The following is a 24,922-nucleotide window of genomic DNA, read 5'->3' on the forward strand; positions in this document are numbered from 1 at the left end:
GCCGTTTTTCAACAGTATTTCAGTCATGTAACCTAACCAGTGTTCCTGGATTCTGTACCAGTACAAGCCTGTTCTCCGCAAGTAACTGCCAACTTCCCCACATGAATTATCAGAGGTGGAGGACAAATGATTTCAGACACAATGTCTTTTATCAAATTGTCACAGAGAACATACGCCTCGCCTGGGGATCAAACTCTCAACCCCGTGATCCGTAGACCAACACTCTCCCTACTGAGCTAAGCGGGCTGGCTATTTGGTATGTAGCATTGTATAGTAGTCCTTTACCAAGACTGTACAAATTATTCCCCTGGGGTTAAAAATGGCCCTGCCCTGGGGGTCACATGGTTTAAATGGGATCTGGACATTTGCCCCCCAATAAAAAAGTGGACTGCTGGACATTTGCCCCCCAGTTGAAATGGTAGATAGGACATTTGCCCCCCAGTGCTTACTTCTGAAACGGACATTTGCCCCCCAATATTTTTGTCCCCTAGTGATTCTTTAGGAACTTAGTAGAAGATAATTATCATATTGCAGATAACAATGTCCTTGTTTCTTACATCTTTCTAGTAGATAATTGCAAAATTAACAAGTCTGAGTGTTAAAAACATTGCACAAATTAAAAAATTATAACATTGTTATGAGCACTTTTATAACTCAATAATAGGCTATAATTTACCTTAACACCTGAATGTAATTAACATATTCATCAAATTTTTATCAATAAAATATTTTTTTTTTTAATGAAAATTGCCTTTTAGAGTAATTTTGATAATAAAACAACATAAAACACAGTATATCTACTGGCACATAGGACAAAAATATTGGGGGGCAAATGTCCATTCTAAAAATAAGAAGTGGGGAGCAAATGTCCTATCTGCCATTTCAACTGGGGAGGGGGGGAGGGGGGGGGCAAATGTCTGGTAGTACATTTTTTCATTGGGGGGGCAAATGTCCTGTGGGGCAAATGTCCTACAACCGGTTTAAATTGATTTGTACTGGGAAAATACTTTAAAAAAAATTCTTGTCTTAAACCATAAGGCCAAGAGCTCAGATATTTAGTATGTGACATGCTCTAGTGGTTCTCTACCAAGATTGTTCAAATCATGACCCTGGAGTCAATATATATCACACCCGGGGTGAGTTCCCTTGTTTCACATTGACTTATATAGGAAAAATCTTTAAAATATTTCTTGTCCAGAACCATAAGGCATTTAATATTGTCTAGTGGTCAGCTATCAAGTTTGTTCAACTCATGACCCATTGACTGCACCCCAGGGTCAACATTGTGTTTACATTGGCTTATATAGGGAAAAATCTTTAAAAATATTCTTTTCTGAAACCTTAAGACCCAGAGCTTAGATATTTGACATGTGGCATGCTCTAGTGGTTCTCAAACAAGATTGTTCAAATCATGACCCTGGGGTCAATGTAGGCCACGCCCAGGTGTTTCAGAAGTTATTTCTTGTTACCTTAAAATAGACATTAGAAAATGATATTTACATTGAAATATGTAAAGTATTCACATTCCTTCGTGTTTTCAGTTGCAGGATGATTCTAAAACATCTATAGAGAATACATAATGTATAGATGTATGCCATACATCTGGGTGACACAGACTTGTAGAAAACAAGACATCCACAGAGAATACATTATGTATAGATTTAAGCTTCAAATGTCTGGGTTACACAGACTTGCAGACGACAAAACATCCAGAGAATACATTATGTATAGATTTATGCTTCAAACGTCAGGGTGACACAGACTTGCAGACAACAAAACATCCAGAGAATACATAATGTATAGATTTATGCTTCAAACGTCTGGTGACACCGACTTGCAGATGACAAAACATCCAGAGAATACATAATGTATATATTTATGGTTCAAACGTCTGGGTGACACAGACTTGCAGACGACAAAACTTGCATGGAGATACCTGTGGTGCTGGTTTAAATGGTGCCAAAGCTTATCTCATATCAGAAACCTCTAGACAGAAGACATTTTATGACAGTTTACTTTTAAGCTCGCCTGAGCACAAAGTGCTCGGGGGCGAGTTATTGTGATCGCTCACCATCCTGCATCCGGCCACATTTCCCTTTAAACAATATCTAAAACCACAAGGGCAATTTTGATGAAACTTCACAGAGATGTCCCTTGAATGATCTTTAAAAATTGCTTAAAAAATTGAATTCTATTTAGAACTCTGGTTGCCATAGCAACCAAAAGTAAAAAACTTTAAAAAATATTATATAGACTTACAGTCGAACTTCGATGGCTCGAACTCGAGGGTCCAGTGGAAATTAGTTCGAGTTTTTCGTTGTTCGAGCCATCCAAATGGCGGCCATTTTGAATTCGGGAATTCGAGGGCATGATATGTTACAAATTTTACGTCGTAATATATTGCCATATTGTACCTAAATGTGTGTATGATATGATAATAAATAAAAAACAAACGCTGCAATATGCTTTATTATTTATTTACAAACATGACATAGATACGAAAATAAAACACAGATAAAACACTAATACAATTATAAGAATTTGGTGAAGACAGCATCAAATAAGAAAGACATGAATAGCAAACATTTATGAATCATAGTTCAGTACAAATATTATCAAATATATTGCTTTCCAGTAGCCGACTTAGCTATCCGCCCGTTTCCAGGTCCTTTACTAAGTTGTTCAGACATGCTAAAGCAGTATAAAAGTGGACATCGAATCTCCCGATTTTATACAGAAAAAAAAGACAGACTTTGCTCAATTATTTTAGATAATTTTAATCGTATAAAACAAAGCCCATTAAAGCATTGTAATGAACGAAAGTCACTTTGTTTAATTTGTTTGTCGTATAACGACGCTAATTACATAAGCGTGTGAAAATTACGCCGGGAAGGGGAAGCTTGGCGAATGTCAGGCAAAGGTGTGAAAAACTTTGTAAACACAAGCCATTCCGGCGACAAATTGTCCGTTCGACAGAATAGGTGTAATTATCACTGTAATTAAGCCAAGGGGACCACCAAATGTGTTCGAGAGTTCGAATTTTCGAAGTTCGAGCGATCCGAGGTAGAACTATATAGAATAAAGAAGGAATAAATTCGGGACCGGGCAAAGAGTTCGAGCGATCCCGGGTGTTCGAAAGATCCGAGTTCGAGCCATCGAAGTTCAACTGTATATAGGAAAAACTTTAAAAAATCTTCTTGTCTAAAACAACAAGACCTAGGGCTTTGATAGTTGGTACGTAGCATCATCTAGTGGTCCTCTACCAAGAGTGTTCAAATTACCCCCTAGGGTCAAATATTGCCCTATCTTCAAGTACAAAAAAAAGGGGGGGGGGGGGGGGGATAGGGATTTGATATTTGGTATGTATTATCTAGGGATGGCAACAAATATTCAAATATTCATTCATTACACGAATCTTTGAATACTGTTTCACTATTCTTAGCTCTAGCTGTCCCCATGTGCAACCAAGCGGAACCATTTGAACAACTTTGGTAGAGGACCATCCAAGGAACATCCATGCCAAGTTTCATCAAAATCCATTCAATGGTTATGGAGGAGATGTCTTTTAAACACAATTGTTCACGACGGACGGATGACGGATACAGTGTGATCACAATAGCTCACCATGAGCATTGTACAGATTCATCCACCTCGATAGCACGCTTTGAGTGTCGGAGGTCGTGGATTCAATCCCTGGTTGCGTCATAGCCAAGTTGTGAAAAATGGTATTATTAGCTTTAAGAGGATAGTGCTAGGAATGGACATACCATGTCACGTGTCTACGGCGTGATATTCCAGTGGGGCAGCACTATAAAGTTGGGCATTGTGCTCACTGCTACAAGTACTGGGAGACAATCAAAATCCCCTTGATCAAAATCCCCTCCACTGAAAAATGACAGGGTGTTACAAAATCCCCTTCATACTTTTGCAGGGGGTATCATAATCCCCTCTGTGATTTTTACTTATTTCATCAAGTTCAAATACAACTATACACAGTTTAAAAGTCTATTACATAAAGCACGTATATACAATGCCTTTAGCAAACATAATTTAATTTGGGGCACTGATATCTATATATCTATAATGAAAATCACAGAGGGGATTATGATACCCCCTGCAAAAGTATGAAGGGGATTTTGTAACTCCCAGTCATTTTTCAGTGGAGGGGATTTTGACATACACTCGTAGACACCATCGTTTATATAACTGAAAAATTGTTGAAAAAGACATTAACCCAAACACACACAAAAAAACAACATGGCCGCCAGGAGGTGTGTCTCTTTTTCCAATATGTATATAGTGAAAGCTTTAAAATTCTTCTTGTATGAAACAGCTGTTCCTTTTTTGAAATAAGTTCACACAAATGGTCCTTGTGTGATCATCTATCAAGATTGTTCAAGTTATTCTGGTTCCTCAAAAAACATGGCCACCAGAGGGCATGGTTTATTTTCCCTATATGTATATAGTGGAAACTTAAAAAAAAAAATCTCCCCTTATTTATGTTTTGGAAACTAAGAATCTTCGTATTTGGTATTGTCATATCACATCATTTCCCAAATGTCTTGACCACCCCCCACTTCACCCCCCACCCACAACAAAAAAACAACACAAATACATAACCTGCCTGTATTTATTAGCTCACCTGAGCACAAACTGCTCAGGGTGAGGTATTGTGATCGCTCACCATCCGGCGTCCGTCCGTCCGTCCGTCCACACTTTCCTTTAAACAACATCTCCTAAACCAACAGGCCAATTTTGATGAAACTTCACAGGGATGTTCCTTGGATGGCCCCCTTTCAAAATTGTTCAAAGAATTGAATTCCATGCAGAACTCTGGTTGCCATGGCAACCGAAAGGAAAAACTTTAAAAATCTTCTTCTCAAAAACCAGAAGCCCTAGAGCTTAGATATTTGGTGTGAAGCATTGCCTAGTGGACCTCTACCAAGTTTGTTCAAATCATGACCCTGGGGTCAAAATTGACCCGCCCCAGGGGTCACTTGATTTTACATAAGAAAATCTTAAAAAATCTTCTTCTCAAAAACCAGAAGCCTTAGAGCTTAGATATTTGACATGTAGCATTGCCTAGTGGACCTCTACTAAAATTTTCAAATCATGACCCAGGGGTCAAAATTGACCCCGCCCCAGGGGTCACTTGATTTTACATAGGAAAATCTTCAAAAAATTTCTAAAAATAAACCAGAAGGCCTAGAGCTTAGATATTTCACATGTAGCATTGCCTAGTGGACCTTTACAAAATTTGTTCAAATCATGGCCCCCGGGGTCAAAATTGACCCCTCCCCAGGGGTCACTTGATTTTACATAGGAAAATATTTAAAAAATCTTCTTCTCAAAAACCAGAAGTCCTAGAGCTTAGATATTTGACATGTAGCATTGCCTAGTGGACCTTTACTAAAGTTGTTCAAATTATGACCCGGGGGTCAAAATTGACCCCGCCCTAGGGTCACTTGACTTTACATAGGAAAATCTTCAAAAGTTTTCTAAAAATAAACCAGAAGGCCTAGAGCTTAGATATTTCACATGTAGCATTACCTAGTGGACCTCTACAAAATTTGTTCATATCATGACCCCCTGGGTCAAAATTGACCCCGCCCCAGGGGTCACTTGATTTTACATAGGAAAATCTTCAAAAAATTTCTAAAAATAAACTAGAAGGCCTAGAGATTAGATATTTGACATGTGGCATTGCCTAGTGGACCTCTACAAAATTTGTTCAAACCTTGTCCCCCGGGGTCAAAATTGACTCCGCCCTAGGGGTCACTTGATTTTACATAGGAAAATCTTTAAAAAAAATTCTAAAAATAAACCAGAAGGCCTAGATCTTAGATATTTGACATGTCGCATTGCCTATTAGACTTTTACAAAGTTTATTCAAATCATGACCCCTGGGGTCAAATTGACCCTGCCCCATGGGGTTACTTGATTGTACATAGAAAAATCTTCAAAATTTTCTAAAAATAAACCAGAAGAGCTTAGATATTTGACATGTAGCATTGCCTAGTGGACCTCTACAAAAAGTTTTCAAAACTTGTTTTTAAAGTTACTTAAAGAAAATTTCAACTATATTTTCTCATAATTCTTTTGACTGATTTCTATTTTGATCTTTTGACCTTGAAGACTTGTCCTTAAGTGCAATGATAACAGGTGAGCGATATAGGGCCATCATGGCCCTCTTGTTTAGTTATTTAGTAGAAACTTGCAACTGTTCAAGCAAGCAATTAAACACAGGTGAACGATATAGGGCCACTATGGCCCTCTTGTTATGTTGTTAAAGAAATATTGGGATAAGTTAGAAAAGTATGTTGTGTTTACTTTTCTAAAACACGTGAGAGTTGAAATATAAACTGAAATAAAATGCAAAAATACTCTCGCTGTTTTTTTTTTATGCCCCTTGAAAATCGCACTGTCTGTGCCTCCGTCCGTGAAAATTCTTGTCCGGTATGTAACTCTGCCATCCATGAAGGGATTTTGAAATAACTTGGCATAAATGTTTACAATAATAAGGCAACATGTCATGCGCAAGACCCAGACCCTAGCTCCAAGGTCAAGGTCACACTTAGAAATCAAAGGTTAACAGGGTCTGTTTCGTGTCCAGTCCATAACTCTGCCATTGATGAAGGGATTTTGAAATTACTTGGCATAAATGTTCCCCACAATGAGATGACGTGTCATGCGCAAGATCCAGACCCCTCACGGACATCTTCTCCAAAACCACTGAATGGATTTTGATAAAACTTGGCCTGGATGTTCCTTAGGTGGTCCTCTTCTCTATGTGTATATAGTGGAAACTTCAAAAATCTTGTGTGAAAATGCTGGCCCGATTTTAGAATAATTTCACACAAATGGTCCTTGTGTGACCTTCTACCACCAGAGGGCATGGTCATTTTTCCGCATATGTATATAGAAGAAACTTAAAATATCTTCTTGTTTATCATATATACTGTTTGTGCGCCGTAAAACCCAAATAAATATGAAACAGACAAATGGTCTGTGGGTGGCCCACTTTCAAAGATGTTAAAATGGTGCTGGTGTAACAGCCCAGTTTTTCCCCTAGTTAGTTTTTTCCCCGGTGAAAAAATCAACCAGTTGGTTAATTAGCTCAACTATACGAAGTATGGAGAGGTATCCTACTCAACCCGGCGTCGGCATCTTTCTTTGTCCTCTTGGTTAAAGTTTTGATGCACTTTCTCTATCTTTGTTTTTACTTGATGGATTTGCTTCAAACTTAAAATAGTTATTCCTCATCACTCACAACATATGGCACAAGGTAAATAACTCTGGCACCAATATTTCATGAATTATCCACCCTTTTTACTTAGAATTTCAGGTTAAAGTTTAAGTGCACCTTTGGTTATCAGTTTGAATTGAGAAGCTTGTGTCATTTTGTCATTTTTTGTGGTGAAGTCACACGAAACTTAGCAATCACATGTTTCTCAAAATGTCATCATTGCACATCAAATATTATTTTTATTAGGGATGGCAACGAATATTCGAATATTCGTTCATGACACGAATATTCGAATACTGTTTCACTATTCGAATATTCGGAAAAAAATATAAAATCATAAGAAATAAATAAAAACCAAATGCAAGAACCAGTATGTTTGTTTATCTAATTTACCAAAATTCGCTTTCATAGTAAATACGCGCGAAAATGGCTTCCGTCGCTGTCAGACGTGTCACTTTGTATATTAGCGTGCCGATATTGTACATCGCTATGGTGATGACATCGTACCCTGTAGTAAGTACCGCTAATTGCTTACCTTTAGAAATTTTATTAGTCCCCAATTGATGTAAATCCGTTACAAATCGCCATGTTTTCGATAGGTGCGAACATATAATTAAAAATCATCAGAAAGCACTTGAATTAATGACTCGGATTTCAATCAAAGTCGATTCCAGATGTATTTCAGTAAAGAAAAATGCTGAAAAGTGTTGTAAACAAGTCAAATGTGATGAATATTATTTTGATGTTAAACGGATTCCTCTTGATAATAAATGCATTTCATATGTAAAAAATAGTAGAATCTACTCAATATTCAGACAGAGGGTAAAGTTAAGCAAAATTTATCTTTTACAAGACTCCCCCACCCCCACAGTCTTAATTTTACACCCCGTTTAATCGAGAATATTGTTGATGCTATTACGTGAATCTACTGTCAAAATGCAAGCAATGCCGCCTGTCTTTTTAAAGTATTTCACGCGATCCTCCGATAAGAGGTCGGCTACGTGTAATGTGTGGAGAGAACCTTATTTATGGGAGGGCTACATCCCTGTAAAAACATGTAAAAATAAGTAAAACCTATATAGATTGTATGTAAATGGAGGCAAATAACAAATATTTTATATTCAAAAAGATGAACAAGCGATGAGAACGGTAAGTCAGTCTTAATTCGTCAATGTCTGAATTACTTTCGGTGTAATCGAAAGTAGAATTAATGCAGAGCGCTGCTAAGGGTACGATAAATTCATAAGATTTTGAGTTGATTTGTTGATCATTTGATGACCGAATATTCGTTCGGAAGGCTGACCGAATATTCGAATACCATAATTGCTATTCATTGCCATCCCTAATTTTTATCTATGGTAAACGGCATTATGTAGATAGCACGCGTAGTGAAGTCTGGCGTATTAATGATGAAAGCCTAGTATATACAGGCATAATATTGATTGTAAGTACAGACTTTGTGAAGATACAAACACTTTCATAATGAATCTGATGAATAAACATTTTATTTAATTTAGTCCCCTACTGGTTGAAAATCAGTTTCAGGGACTATAGGAATGCGCTTTTCAGTCTGTCCGTCTGCAATTTCGTGTCCAGTCCATAACTTTCATCCATGAAGGGATTTTAATAATACTTGGCATAAATGTTCCCCATGATGAGACAGTGTGTCATGCCCAAAACCCAGATCCTAGCTCAAAGGTCAAGGTCATAATTGGAGGTCAAAGGTCAACAGGGCTTTTTTTCCAGTCCGGTCCGTAACTGCCATCCATAAAGGGATTTTAATATTACTTGGCACAAATGTACCTCATAATAAGACGATGTGTCATGCACAGCTTTCAGACCCCTAGCTCAAAGTCGCACTTGGCAGTCAAATGTTAACATGGCATGAACATTACTTTTTACCCTGTGAATATGAAAGAAGTGACATTTTATATTTGATTTTAACCAAACTTACAACTTAAGTCAAAATAAGATCTCGGTTCCTTTCAAAAACTGGCTACATTCCATCAGGAGTTCTAAGAGTTACTGCTCCTGAAAGTTGCAAAATTTTCTATTTTGGCCCTTTCAGCCATATAGAGGTTTCATTTATGCTTCGATTTGATACAAACTTGCAAAGAATGTTTATCTTGATGATCTCTAGGCCTGGATTGAAACTGGGTCATGTTGGGTCAAAAACTAGGTCATCAGGTCAGATCAAAGGAAAAGCTTGTTAACAACCTAGAGGCCACATTTATGACCCTATCTTCGTGAAACTTGGTCAGAGTATTTATCTTGATGATTCTTAGGCCAAGTTCAAAACTGGGTCAGATGGGGTCAAAAACTAGGTCACCCAGTCAAATCAAAGGAAAAGCTTGTTAACACTCTTGAGGCCATGTGTGTGACCCCATCTTTATGAAATTTGGTCAGAATATTTATCTTGATGATTCCTAGGCCAAGTTTGAAACTGGGCAATATTTATGACCTTACCTTCATGAAACTTGGTAAGAATGTTTTTCTCGATGATTCCCATGCCAAGTTAGACACTGGATCATGTGGGGTCAAAAACTAGGTCACCACTCCGATCAAAAGAAAAGCTTGTTCACACTGTAGAGGCCACATCTATGACTCCATGTTCATGAAACTTGGTCAGAATGTTTGATGATTCCTAGGCCAAGTTTATCAGGTGAGCGATATAGGGTCATCATGACCCTCTTGTTTTTTTAAGTAAAAAGAGAATATCTTAATAATGACATTAACAACAAATATTTCCTTTATTTTATTTGTCCAAAACTAAAAGTTATATAACAATATCAATACAATAACATATATTAAACAAATATTAAGACATACTTCTGTGGCAACAACTCGTATCATATGCACATAAATAAATGTTAGTCTTGTCGCAAAATTTATTATTTCTAAGAACATCATATCAAACTTGAACCTATTTATTTTGAAAACCGTTCAATTTAGTGTAGCTGGTAAAAATTCACACTTGGGCACTACATCGTTTACACTGCTGGTAATACAAATCAGAAGTAAAACATTTGACTTTTTAATATATCAATTGACCAGGCAGGTTATCTGAGAATGTGTCTGTTGATGGAGAGGAAGAGCCAACACTGCAGAGGAGGCGTTAAGAATCAGAGGCCGAGTCGGTGCAGTTTAATTTCTAGGTGTTTAATGCTTTTAAAGTTATACTAGATCCAAATAAAATATCTGAAAACATGATCAAATGCTACATATAGTTTATGTCAACGTAAAATTAACATATTTATGTGTATGAACAATACTATGCATTAGGTTAAAAACAAAACAGGCTGTATACATGTATAGCTGAACACAGCAAAAATGTGTACTACCACCAGCTGTTACTGCCTGAGATTTGATTATGAATGTAGCACTTCATACACAATAAATTTATATATCTAGTAAAGTTAAATACCTTCGGTGAGCATTTTCAACAGTTGAAGTATGATATTTTTAATGTAAGGGGAATTTCCCATTTTGATAACAATTTTCACGGATTTAGAATTAAACTAACAAGTGTAAACTAAGTTGCAATGCATATGGTTACAGGTTTTATGGACTTCTGAAATTTCTCTTTTATTTGCAATATTAAATTTGTTGTGAGTTAAGTTGTGTTTAAGTCTTACTGGAAGTCTTGTGGATGGACATGTAAATACAGTATCCTTAGTTTGAATGAAGAAATTTCACTCAAAGTTACAGCTTAAATGTTCTAAAGATAACAATCAAATTGAAAATGTCATGTTTTAGAGATGTATATCCCCTGTTGATGTCTGAGGGATATACATGCAGTGTTGACATTGTCCTTGTCCATTTGTCTGTTGTTCTGTAGCCATAGCTGTGTATACAAAAGTCATATTGAGATACTATTTAGTTATCATTTGTATATGCACATTGCTGCTTTCCTGCAAATTGGTAGTAAATGTATTTCCCCCATCTGAATAATATAATATCATTTTGTTGATATCTATGCCAAGCTATGAAAGGTTTAAGCTCGTGTTATATAGAACTATTAGTATTAACTAGAGAATGCATTAGTATTATCTAACCAGAATCTATGCTTTTTCACATCAGTGATTGCCCCTGACTTAATAAAAAAATGCAATTTTTGTCATAGCTCATGAATTTCCAAGAAGTCTTTTAGCATGGAAGACAAATTCATTCAACAGCTCATGACATGACATTTTGAATTCGACTGTTATCTCAAGAACATTATGGATAACAAGAGCAATATATGCCTGAAGGTATATACACCTTTGACCCCTAGGTGTGACCTTGACCTTGAAGCAAGCCATCCGAAAACATGTGCTCTGCACGTTGTCTCAAGAGTTACAGAGCAGACACAAAATTGCTAAAGGACAGACAGACAGACGAACACCGGCATCATAACATAATACATCCCTTAAGGCGTATAATAACTTTATGCCACAGTATCAGTTAGATATTCCTTAATAAAACTAGGCTATTTTTATGTCCATTAAGGGGACGCATACTTTGAAATTAGAAAAAAGTGGGTGGGGTATGATAAAATTTACCTGCAAAAAAGTACAAGGTTTTGGTACATGAAATGGATACTGATTCAACTATAAGTACACAAAGGATTGCTCACTAAAATAAAAATGAGAAAACTGAAACAAGAAAGTTATTGTTGAATTACATAAGACTTCTTGTGTACATTCAAAGTCAACAATTAAGACTTTTTGGTGCGAAAATAATAGTGCTTCACCTTGTCCAAACATTTATCAATGTCCTACAGATTCTAATTTAAAGAAAGAATGTGAAATATGGTCACTGTCTTGCTTTTCATTTCGCATATGTAAGCTAAAACACATTATTTAGTTTGTTTACAAAGTAGTGCATAAGAAAAGATACGGTGGTCAAGGAATGCCACATTCCAAAACTAAAAGAGTATATTCCCCTTAATACTTTAAACATTTATCGTTACAGAAGTCTAGTGGCTTACAATAAGGGCCTAGAAATGTTGCCTTATTAATTTTTAACTTGGTATTCATGAACTACAATGCACTTAAATATCAAAACACATTCAACAAACTTTTGAAAATGTATTGTCTTAAAAATCCCTAAAATAAGGTATGAAATTTGGTTGAGAGGTCCAATCAATGTGTATATGTGCAAAAGTAACATTCTAATCTTGTTCACAAAAGTTACTAATACACAGCAGGCATGTCACTGATCAAAACTGGACGAATATACAGTTATCCTCACTTTAATGTCATTTATAATTTGTCCTTGAATTCTCCACCATACTTTTCATAATTCTGTTTGCACGAGTTGCACGAGAATGCTGTCATTCACGTAAAAAAATGGGGTCAAATAAGTTGTAAATGCAATATCATCTAAACGTAATTAATGGATTATGCAGTTCAAGAAAACTTTATCTCATAACGTAACGAACATGTATAATGTTGTAACAACAACTTTACTTACACTGATTTAAGTAGCAGTCGGTTTATAAGTGACTATTGATTCATTTTATGTTTTGTTATTGTTGTCAAAAAGTAAAACGGAAGTGCCTCACAACTGAAGCGGAAACCAGTTTGATGCGCAAAGTAGTCCAATGTAAGTAATATTTTTTGACAAATGTCCACAGAAATTAATAATTTTCTAATATTAAAGACGAATATCTGAATAGGATTCATTATTTGATAAGAAATTATAATCATCGACATGTTTTTTTAAAAATCGTACACGTGCTGACACCTAAGTTGTCTCCCGTTGTTTATTAGAGTTACCTTTTGTCCGGCGCAGTAATACATTTGCAGTGAATCGCCGAGAAGTCGTGGGAAAATTAAAAACCATGTAAATAAACTAAAATTAACCACCTTTTCAAGATGAATTTCAAGTGATCGCCATTATGCATTTAACCCGCCTGACCTGTGTAGCATCTTAGATATCTGTTCTAAGGTATTCATTGTGTAGAATGTCATGTTATGCCCTTGCAATGCTAATCCCACTCTGACTTTTTTTGTTTACATTTTTATCAATGAGAAATATGGCGTCCATCCCGAGCTGAAATGACATTTTTACATGTTTAAGCAAACCTGGTGTGTTAGAAAGAAAATCTCATCCCTTCAACATTATTTGGAACACTGTTATTGTAAAAAACCTGTTTTTTCCTTATACAAAAGCTTAATATTTTGTGTTGAATGTACTTTCACAAAGACCTCTGTTTCCCTATTACATTCATAGTACCACATCCTTACCCACAAAATACTGAATATTACAGGTGTCCATCAGTATTATAATAGTTTAGGAATATGTATTTTTATTTTCCCACCATCGATTTCTTGAATATGCACCCCTTCCGCATTTCTGTATGAACTGTGAATGTAGCAATATGCGTCCCCTTAATAAGACTGTTAGCAAATCTTTTTTAAGTTTAAAACCAAACGTATAACAAAGTTAGTTTTGAACACAAAAGAGCAATTTCATGTTTGTTACCATATCGATTGCCACATAGGTTTCACTACTTTTTAAAAAGTAAAGGACACATAAATATGCTGTTATAATGTAAAGTATTACAAAATTTTCAAAACAGTAAATAGCAAGTCTTTTTTATCACTTTAAACAACACAAGAGATCTTTTGTGAGCAAAAAGATCATAAAATAAGCAAAAAAAAAAATTTATCACTAACATAAAATATGGTTTTAATATGGTATGAAAAATGACTAGAATGAAATATTTTACATATTCAAATGTAAATAAACAATAACAAAGTATATAGTAAAATAACTTCTACAATATGAAACAGTAAACAATTAACAAATTTAAATACTGAAGATGAAAATATACTTCATATACAGTCCAACTTTGTTTGCTTGAACACACAGGGCCTTTCAAACTTTGCTGAGCCATCAATAGTTTGAACCAGCAGAGCTTACAGTCAAACTTACAGAAACATGTACATCTATTACCGTTAAGTATGTTTGTCATAATTTCTAATTTTATCATAGTCTTCTAATTCAAAAGACACTAGTAATAGAGCAATATTTTCGTGTCATGTAAGTTTTTAAAGTAGCATACACCAGTCTAAAAACATAGTGTTCTGGCCTTGTGCATATCTGAAATCATGTGTTAACATATTATACTTATCTGAAGGTCAAACAGTCATGTTTTCAATTGCCTTCTGCTTGTGTTTTATATTTAGATAAATAATTATTGTTAAGTTGTAAAATCATCAAACAGCAAGTTGCACGAATATCAACTTAATTCTTGTTATTATAACTTTCCCTTAATTATGTAACAAGAACATGAGCTAGCTATCTGTCAATAATCGAGATTTGACTAACATCTTTTGTTGTTCCAGTGAAAACATGTTCTCTTCACTATAATACAAGCTTAAGCGCTGTGTGGTTTGAGAGTTCAAGCCATTAGTGTTCAAATGATCCAACGTAGAACAATATGTATTGTAGAGATTTTGCCGGGTTAGAATGTAGAGTTCAAGCAAAGGGAGGTGCTTGAGTGATCCAAGTTCTAGCAAACAATGTTGGACTGTACAACTTACACTACAACATCATAATAAAATGAAAGTTGATAGTCCAGTTATACACTTTTCATTTCAAAACAATAGAAGTGTTAAACATAAACTGCAGTCCAACTTTGTACATTTTAACTCAATTTTTGCACCTTGTTGGGCTGTACTGGCAAAATCCATAATGCATATTGTTCTACCACTGACTTCTCAAACATGGATGGTAGGAACTCTCAAACATTTGATGCGGACAGTTTCACAATAGTGCAGATCACACCTACTTGCTCGAACAGCAAAAGGTGTGAGTAAATCCTCAGTTTTTTCACTCTTTCCAGCAGTTCATATTTTATCTCGTCTTGAAATTGGCAATTGAAAGACAGATAAACACTGTTCATAATTAGGTATCATTTGGTCACTGCAATGTTTTTTTGAAATATTGTTTATGTATTGTTGTGTTCAGGATTTACAGGATGAAATTACGAAATCTCTATGAACTGAGTAAAACCTGTTAATTATAGGACTTTGCATGCATGAAATTGCGACAGTTTACCTCCAGTTTCAGATATGTACATTACCACATCAAAATATTTCCTTCATTCCTCTATATTTAACACAATCTATATTCAGACGAGCACATGCTATTTTAAAAACACAACCATTACACATCTTAAGTAAATACTGTTCTAGTGTTTAAATTAAAACACTTATTACAGTATTCAGTACATAAAGGTCATTACAACTGAAAACAGTGTAACCTTTGTTTGGCTTAAACTAACAGTAACTCAAACCAATTTTCCATGGGTCCCTTGAATTTGTGCGAACAAATCTGGACTGACAATGCTGCTATACTAATGTCATCTTCCCCCATCAATTACTTCTTTACAATGACGCTTTTTGACAAGAGTTACATCACGACACTTTTTACACAGTTACAATATAAAAATAAACGGTTAAAAAGCAAATGTTTTGACACATATTCTTCATTTTCAATCGGACATTTTATCTGACCACCTTTAAATTGTTTATAAGCACTGGCTGGCTGGCATATGTTATGGATGACTTAAAGAAATGTTATACACATACAGAGAAAGATATCTGTGAAATTATTTTGAAATAAGGCCTGCTTTTCTTACAAGATTTTAGAAGTTTCCACAAAATAAATATGAAATCTGGCCTGCAGTTTCAGAGATTTTCAAAGTTTTCCATAATAGTCATTTCAGGAAAACTAGCCCTGCCCTCTGACTGCCATATTTCTAAACCAAACAGAACAATTTGTAGGAATTTGGTAGAGTCGCCAAACGAACACTTCTGTGCAATTATTTCAAAATCAGCCAGCTGTTCCAGAGAAAAAAGATTTTCAAAGTTTTCCCTAAAGCCATATAGGAAAACTAGCCCTACTTCCTGGTCACCATGGTTTGTAAGAAAAAGGAATTATTTGCAGAAAATTGGTAGAGGGTCATTTTAGGAATATTTTTACTGTGAAATTTCAAAATCTGGCCAGCAGTTTCATAGAATTTTCGACATGGCCACATAGGGAAAACTAGCCCTGTCCCTTGGCAGCCATATTGTTAATGAAATTGAATGATTTAAAGGAATTTGGTAGAGGTTGCCAAAAGAATTCCAAAATTGGGCCTGCAGTTTCTGAAAGGAATATTTTGAAGTTTTCTATTTCATTGCGATGGCAACCAGACTTTGAAAGAGTTCTATCGAAGGTATGTTCCGGTGAAGTTTGGTTAAATTGGCATAGTGGTTTAGATGTACTTTGAGATGTACTTTGAAAGTAATTGTGGACAACTGATGGACAACAGACATCCAAAATTCAAAAAAACTCACCATGAGCACTTTGTGCTCAGGCGATAATAACAACTTAATTCATTCAAGAGCAACATGTATATAGCACAATACTGGTAATATAGAACTTAAATACAAACAGGGGGCCTCCGTGGCCGAGTGGTTAAGGTCGCTGACTTCAAATCACTTGCCCCTCATCGATGTGGGTTCGAGCCTCACTCGGGGCGTTGAATTCTTCATGTGAGGAAGCCATCCAGCTGGCTTACGGAAGGTCGGTGGTTCTACCCAGGTACCCGCTCGTGATGAAATAATGCACGGAGGGGCACCTGGGGTCTTCCTCCACCATCAAAGCTGGAAAGTCGCCATATGACCTATCATGTGTCGGTGCGACGTTAAATCCAACAAAAAAAAAAAAAAATAATAAATAAATACAAACATCAGAGTAAAAGTGTAACAATTGTAAGTAAATAAAACTTACCATTTGAAAACTAAACATTTGATATATGCAAATATCTTCAAAAACAAATACATGTAAGGTTCTGATCACATTTTGGGGTGATAATAAACAAAGTAAAAATTGAGAGTCCTTTGCAGAAACATGTTTGAATTAAGTGTTCATGTCAGATACTTTGTTTCATATGAAAATCCTCAAACTTTATTAAAACAGGAGAGTCATGATGGCCCTAGATTGCTCATCTGAGTATGGCAAATTGCTTGAACAAATGTAGAGCGTCATACATGGAAAATGTCAGTAAAATTATTTTGAAATTGGGCCAATGATTTCTGATGAAGAGTTTATAAAGTATCCACTATATACATTTAGGAAATACTGTATACATGTATAAAAAAGTGAGTACCCCCTCTGATGGCCATGTTTTTGTCAAAATGGAATAATATGACCGATCTTGGTATAGGCTTCTGGAATGAACATTTAAAAGTCGATTTCATAGAAACAAATATTGTGTCCATGTTTCAGGTATATCTGGCAGATCATTAACCAAGTTTGTACACAGTGACCTAGTTTTACCCAAGTGACCAAGCTTTAAATTTATCCTAAATTTTAAACTGACAAATATTCTGATCAAGTGTCATGAAGATCAGGTAGAAATTGTGGCCTTTTGAGTGTTAACTATGACTTGACCTACAGACCTAGTTCTGATACAGATAATACAGTTTCAAACTTGACCTAGATTTCCTAGAGGCAAACATTCTAACAAACTTTTATGATGATCAAGTGTAACAAGGTTTTTGTAGGATTTAATCTAGTGACCTAGTTTTTAACCTCAGGCATTCCACTTTTCAGCTTGTCCTAGACTTCACAGAGACAAATATTCTGATCAAGGTTTTAATGGTCAAGAAACAATTCTGGCCCCTAGGGAGTTAAGCTTTCTGTACGAGTTGGCATAGTGACCTAGTTTTTAACATCAGACATCCCACTTTTCAATGTGACATAGATTTCATAAGAACAAACATTCTGACAAAGTTTTAACATGATCACCTCTAGAGTGTAAACAAGTTTTTTTTCTATTATCTGACCTAGTGACCTAATGTAAGACCTCAGATAAGCAAGTTTGAACCTTACCTAAATTTTATAGGGAAAAACATTCTAACAAAGTTTTATGATGATCATGTAGAACATGTGGCCTCTAGAGTGCTTATGAGGTTTTTCTATGGTTCGACCTCTTTTAAAATGTAAGGCTACCCAGTCTCTAACTTGATTGAGATTTTCTGACAATTTTTTTACAATCAAATGAAAAAAGTGGACTCTTATTTATAGGGTTAACAAGCTAAATCTATGATTTAATCTGTTGACCTAGGTTTTGGCCTCCGGTAAACCATTTTTGAACTTGACTTAGATTTCATAAAGACAAATATCCAAACAGTTTTAAACTTATCCTATATCACATGGGAACAAACAATCCGACAAAGATTTTTGATAATCAAACATAAATTTTGGCATCTACAGTGTTATAAAGGTTTATCTATGATATGACCTCAGGTAACCGAGTTTCAAACTTGGACTAGATTTCACAGAGACAAACATTCTGACTAAGTTTTATGAAGATCAGGTAGAAAAAGTGGCCTCTGGAGTGTTAACAAGGTTTTCTTATAAACTGACCTAGTGACCTGGTTTTTGACCCAAACGACCCATAACAAACTGTCTGAAATTGTACTCGGAGCAACATTCTGACCAAGTGTCAGTAAGATTTGGCCAAAACTGTGACCTCTTCAGTGTTTACAGTCACAATGCCTAAAGACAGACAACTGACACAGGGTGATCACAATAGCTCACCTTGAACACTTTGTGCTCAAGGGATTTAAAAATGAGATTGTTTTTCACAAAAAAATGTATGTCTCCCTCCACTTAACACACAGAAATGGTTAAAAGCCAGAAATTAAGGGCTGTAACTCCAGTGAAAATCACTGAACTATAACATTCCAATGACATACACAACTAGGATTGGCACTGATCAGACCTGTGAAGTTTGGTGAAGTTCAAAGCAGTGGTATACAAGAGGTAGCAAAGACGTCATAGGATTTGACAAATCACGGAGCATGCCCATGATATGCACAACCACACTTCTACTAATCACTCCTGAGGTTTGGTGAAATTCAGTCCAATGCTATACAGCAGCTAGTGTAAACACTGTAAAATAAGACGTATCAAGGGCCATAACTCCACTGAAAATCTCTGAACTGGAACAATGCATAACAAGGCATGGCAATGATAACTGCAGTGTTAGAAGGAAATCTGCCCAATGGTGTAAGCAGGCTTTCCAGCCAGCCATTATGAAAAAGTAGAGAAAAATAGGAATAAATGTGGCATAAAAGTAGGAGAAAAGTAGGAAAAAATTAGGAAATTTGATGAAAAAGTAGGAGTTTATGTAAGTTACAAACTTTGACAAAAAGAGCTTTTGGGACAAAAAAGTGCTTTTGCACTGGAATCAACAACATTTCAGTGTACACAATTAAATGCATTAAAGACACACCTACTGAATCCAAACTACTTTCATAAACCACAGTATATACCTTTTTGAACATTGACAAAAGTACAGCAAGGTGTTAATTCACATTCGTTTGGGGTAGGTGTGGGAGGGGTGTCCCTAAAAAAAAATTTCATTCTGGGGGTAAAAAATGCATTTTTACTACTTCTGATATGAAAAAGTAGGAGTTATAGAAGGTTTTGTAGAAAAGTAGGAAATAATAGCACTTTAAAAAAGTAGAAAAAAGTAGGAATACTGCAAAGCCTACGTAAGAGAAATAGCTGAAACATCAGATGGTTTGACAAGTAAAGGGCCATTACTCTACTTAACATCAATGAACAAGAAAAAAACTTTTGAACATTACCATATCGGAGATATCCTTAATTAGGCTTTGCACTTATCACTCCTGGGAAGTTTGGTGGAAATCTGCCAAGAAAAGTCCCCAAACTTCATAAAATTTGATGAATCAGGGGCCATAACTCCACTGAAAATCACCAAACACCAGAACATGCTGACAATATGCACTAATAGGATTTGCATTGTTCACCTATATGAAGTTTGGTGTAAATCTGCCTGGGGGTGTCTGAGGAGTTGCATGGACAAACTTTTTATAAAATACAGACAGAGCACTAAGTCAATATTTCTCCCCCACCACATGTGGGAGACATAATTACACAAGTATGCACAAACATGTTTTGCTTTATTTCCAAAAGAGTTGCGTATATTTAACTGAAAAGAATAATGTGTATAAAGGCATTAAAACTTATACAGCCTATTCAACAGTACATGTAGTTTGACTGTTTGACTGTATACACTTTTATCAGTATGGTTTTCATGATACTGACAAATCACCTGGGACCAGTCTTGGCACTCCTGCATCTAACTGCTTGTTAATCATAAGACTGGTTTCCACACTAATTCCCTAGAGACAGGTCTGCAGATCAACTTTCAACAAAAAATGTTAAGATAGAAATTAGAAATGGAAGTGGTGATAAAAAGGATAAGCCATGGACTAACAAATAGATAAACAAATAGTTGCGTGTCCACTGGACACTGCCACCCCCATCTTCCTGTTACTGGAAATGGTTTAGTGACTCTAAGCGAAATATTATTTTAAATGCAACACAAACATTTATGCACTTTCTGTGTATTTTTCACAAAGCCAAGGACAACTCTGGTCTGGCTGAGAGAAATCGCAAACAGAACACCAGGTGCACAACTTCAAATGATATACAATAACCTTCTAATGTTTTATGACTCAAATAGGTCAAATTGTTTTTGACATACATGGGACACAAATGTTTATGCCCCTAATGCATATTTTTGACTAAGTCAAGGGCTATAACAGAGTGAAGTCCAAAACCAAAACTCAGGTGCAGAAATTTACAATGTAAATATTCCTACACAGTTTCATGACTATAGGTCAAATAGCTATATATAAGATATATGCAACACAATGTGTATTTTTCACTATGTCACTGACTATAACTCTGGTCTGGCTTACAGAACACCAGGTGAACAACTGCACATGCTTAATAACACTCTTAGTCAAATACTTTTGAGATACATGTGATACAAACTTGTATTCCATTTATAAATACTTTTGACTAAATCATGGGCCATTACTCCCATTTGACCAAAACAAATCCTAAACAAAACTGCAGATGCACAACTTCACATGCTGAAAAGTATTCCTATTATGTTTCATGAACCTTTGTCAAATATGTTTCAAGATTCATGAGACACAAACTTTAACATATTTTAAAGCATATTTTTGACTAAGTAAAGGGCCATAACTCTGGTCTGGCTGAGTGAAATCCTAATAAAATACCAGGTGCACAACTAGCTGAATAACAATCCTATAAGGCTTGATGACTCTGTGTTAAATACTAATACTTTTTGAGATATGAACAATACAAAGTCCGAGAGACAGATCCACCAGAGTAACTCCAGATGCCACCCCACTTCTCCCAGAGACAGATCCACCACAGTAACTCCAGGTGCCACCCTACTTCTCCCAACATCAAAATATTTTCATCATACATCCTATATGACTGAAGTGTTTCCGGTTCTTTAGTTATCAAGGTCTGTTCCATCTGTGTGTGGTATATACCCCGTGGGAACCTCTGCCCATTTCTGTCTTTTCCCAGAGGCAAGGACTCCATATGTTATTGCACCAAATAAATAAATACCAGCAGCTATATAAAAAACAATCTGCCACTGACCAGCATCTCCCTGAATAAGAAAAGGACTGTCAGTACTACAAAATAAATAAGTGAATTATGTACTGCCAAGCAATACAAAGTCTCTTACTGGAAGGCAACTAACTTTCTCTACAGCAGTATAACATAATGATCTAATATTTGTCAATGATGTATAAACAATATTGTACTATATATATAATATGTTAGTACACAATGTTTGGATAAATATGAATAAATCTCCAGTTGTTGACTCCTTATAACATCTATAAATATAAAAAGGATTAAATTTCAATTTTGATAACATTTTATTTTGGAATTGGTGGGAGAAAATGAGGAAAAATGTAAGAAATCATCATGTTAAAGGGAAGTAATTCTGAACAAAATACACCAACATTTTTTTGAATTGAGTCCATATGATTCATAAGCTTATATCAAAATATTTTACAGACTGAACAAGAAAAGATCAATATTGAATTTTCACCTTCAAATTTGACCTTGACCTTGAGTTATGGGTCCAGGTTTTGAGCATGACATGTCGTGTCATCATGGGCAACAATATATACGCCAAGTAATATTAAAATCCCTTGATAAATGACAGAGTTATGGACTGAATATGAAATTGCGTACGGACGGACAGAATGACTGCATAATGGACGGACAGAAAAGCGCTATCCTATAGTCCCGGGACTAACAATCTAAACTTGACATTTATAGATACATGTGGTCTCATTATGGCAAACACTGCCAAGCTAATTGGTAAAATGATACAGGGCAGACATGGAATACTATCTTACTTGATGTGTGATCTCACCATGTGACCTTGACCATGAATTAATATGACTCAGTTTTTTTTATTGAAGCAAATGTTTTTTTTGCCAAGCTATCTGCAAATCCTTCAAAGGGATAAAAATACAGGCATGATTTAGATGTATTTATGACATTCCACTAAAGCAACAAACAATACCTCCCCCAGAATTCATTGAAGACATAATAAATGTGAACACACAAAACCACTCTTACCAGATTTATTAGAAATTAATTTTAAAGTATTATCAGATTTTGTTACAGATATTTAGAAAGAAAAAAATACCTTTGTAGTGACTATTGCAGATGTAAGCCCAGGACTGATAATACCAGGTAGGGTAGCAAATGTGTTGGAAATCCCCATCAATATGCTTGCATACTGAAAACATAATGTACTACAGGTAACAATATGTTAAACTTGTGTGTGCAATAACAAAACAAAAAGAACAGGAAAACTTTCAATATTTGAATAAATCTATAAGATCCTTCAGAAGCATAGAATGAACAAAGCAAAATAAAAGCGCATTGAAAAGACTTTGATTTCAAAGGACTGGAAAAAATAATATAACAATCTGTCACTGGTTGTAGATGCAGATGGGAATATCTGGTTTGAAGATTACTGTTTCAGGCGGTAATGAGGCCCTGCCAAGTTACCGACAAAACAGTGACCCGAGAGCCAGATATTCCCATCTGCATCTACAACTAGTGGTAGATTATTTTTCTTGCACACCATATCTTACAAAAAAATAAGGGGAAACCAAGTAATTTCTTTGAAGCACTCTTTCGTCACAGCTGCATACTGAAACAAAGCGCGGGAAATTAACGTCCTTAAACAGAACAGACGTCATGACATTTCAGTGATGTATAACAACGAAGTTCCAGTTTAGTTTTATCACTTGTATCATAACACTGTGTATCTTACATAAAATAAGTTATTTTTAATCGAGAAATGTACTATAAGGAAAGAAGAGCAACTAACAAGGTATTTGATTTTCATTGCATTTTACATTAAAATATACATGTATAATCAAAGCACAAATCGTTAGTTGTCATTAACAGCACAAGAGTCATCTGGTATGGTGGGTGCCAGATCGAGTTTTGCCGGCATGGATAAAATCACTGGAAGTGCCAGTCCCGTGTGCAAGAAAACACAGTCCAATTACATTAAGAAATAATGATCAGATGCCTTGATTCTAATTTCAGATCACACTGAACGCTCCCAAAGCAAACCAGTATATATCAACTTCTATAGTTAAACTGTTACATTAAGTTACATATCAGGCAGTATAGGTGAATTTACTTTGGGAGGATCTATGGATTAAATGCTATTTTTTTATATTAATACCGGTATAAACCACATTTGGCCTTTTTTGAAAATAGCACACAAAAATAGCATTCAGAAATTATATTCACATTTTGTTTCAAAACTAAGTGAAGGCTTTCCACGAGTATCAGAAAATCCAGAATATTAATATTTTCAATGTCTTAATAGACCAGCCATATAGAACCAACCATATTCAATTGTTATTCGCCTTCTGATAAAAATACAGTTCCATTTTAGCTCACCTGAGCCAAAGGCTCATGGTGAGCTTTTGTGACCGCTCAATGTCCGTCGTGTGTCGTGCGTCGTCCGTCCGTCAACATTTTCTAAAAAAAATCTTCTTCTTGAAAACCACTGGACAGAATTACATCAAACTTCACAGGAATGATCCTTGGGTGGTCCCCTTTCAAAATTGTTCAAAGAATTGAATTCCATGCAGAACTCTGGTTGCCATGGCAACCAAAAGGAAAAACTCAAACAAGAGGCCCTGTATCGCTCACCTGACCTATTGACCTAAAGATCAACAAGATTAACATTCTGACCAAGTTTCATTAAGATATGGTCATAAATGTGGCCTCTAAAGTGTTAACTAGCTATTCCTTTGGTTTGACCCCGTGACCTAGTTTTTGACCCGACATGATCCAGATTCAAACCTGACCTACAGATCATCAGGATTAACATTCTGACTAAGTTTCATGAAGATACAGTCATAAATGTGGCCTCTAGAGTGTTAACAAGCTTTTCTTCTGATATGGCCTAGTGACCTAGTTTTTGACCCCATCTAACCCAGATTTAAACTTGACCTAAAGATCATCAAGATTAACATTCTGACCAAGTTTCATTAAGATATGGTCATAAATGTGGCCTCTACAGTGTTAACAAGCTTTTCCTTTGATTTGACCTGGTGACCTTGTTTTTGACCCAACATGACCCAGATTCAAATTTGTCCTAAAGATCATCAAGTTTAACAATCTGACTAAGTTTCGTGAAGATACAGTCATAAATATGGGCTCTAGAGTGTTAACAAGCTTTTCCTTTGATTTGACCTGGTGACCTAGGTTTTGACCCCACCT

The 24,922-nt window shown here is 35.7% G+C and overlaps 2 protein-coding genes across 4 annotated transcripts in view; one reads left to right on the forward strand and one right to left on the reverse strand.

The window, feature by feature from the left end:
- LOC123559602 (BAG family molecular chaperone regulator 1-like) overlaps nt 1-6,385 on the forward strand; it is a 71,538-nt gene extending 65,153 nt beyond the window's left edge. Inside the window, exon 7 of the mRNA XM_045351571.2 lies at nt 1,542-6,385. Coding sequence (XP_045207506.2) covers nt 1,542-1,580 — 39 coding nt within the window. The 3' untranslated portion in view covers nt 1,581-6,385. The remainder of the gene's footprint in view (nt 1-1,541) is intronic.
- A 7,270-nt stretch (nt 6,386-13,655) lies between these two features.
- LOC123559598 (sialin-like) overlaps nt 13,656-24,922 on the reverse strand; it is a 107,540-nt gene continuing 96,273 nt past the window's right edge. For all 3 annotated transcript variants that reach the window (XM_045351562.2, XM_045351559.2, XM_045351560.2), the window contains 2 exons: nt 22,815-22,907; nt 13,656-21,755 (listed from right to left, as the gene is read on the reverse strand). In XM_045351562.2, the coding sequence (XP_045207497.2) occupies nt 21,594-21,755; nt 22,815-22,907 (255 nt within the window). In that variant the 3' untranslated portion in view covers nt 13,656-21,593. The remainder of the gene's footprint in view (nt 21,756-22,814; nt 22,908-24,922) is intronic.

Source organism: Mercenaria mercenaria, chromosome 10 (assembly GCF_021730395.1).
Source record: "Mercenaria mercenaria strain notata chromosome 10, MADL_Memer_1, whole genome shotgun sequence".
In the NCBI taxonomy this organism is placed as follows: domain Eukaryota; kingdom Metazoa; phylum Mollusca; class Bivalvia; order Venerida; family Veneridae; genus Mercenaria; species Mercenaria mercenaria.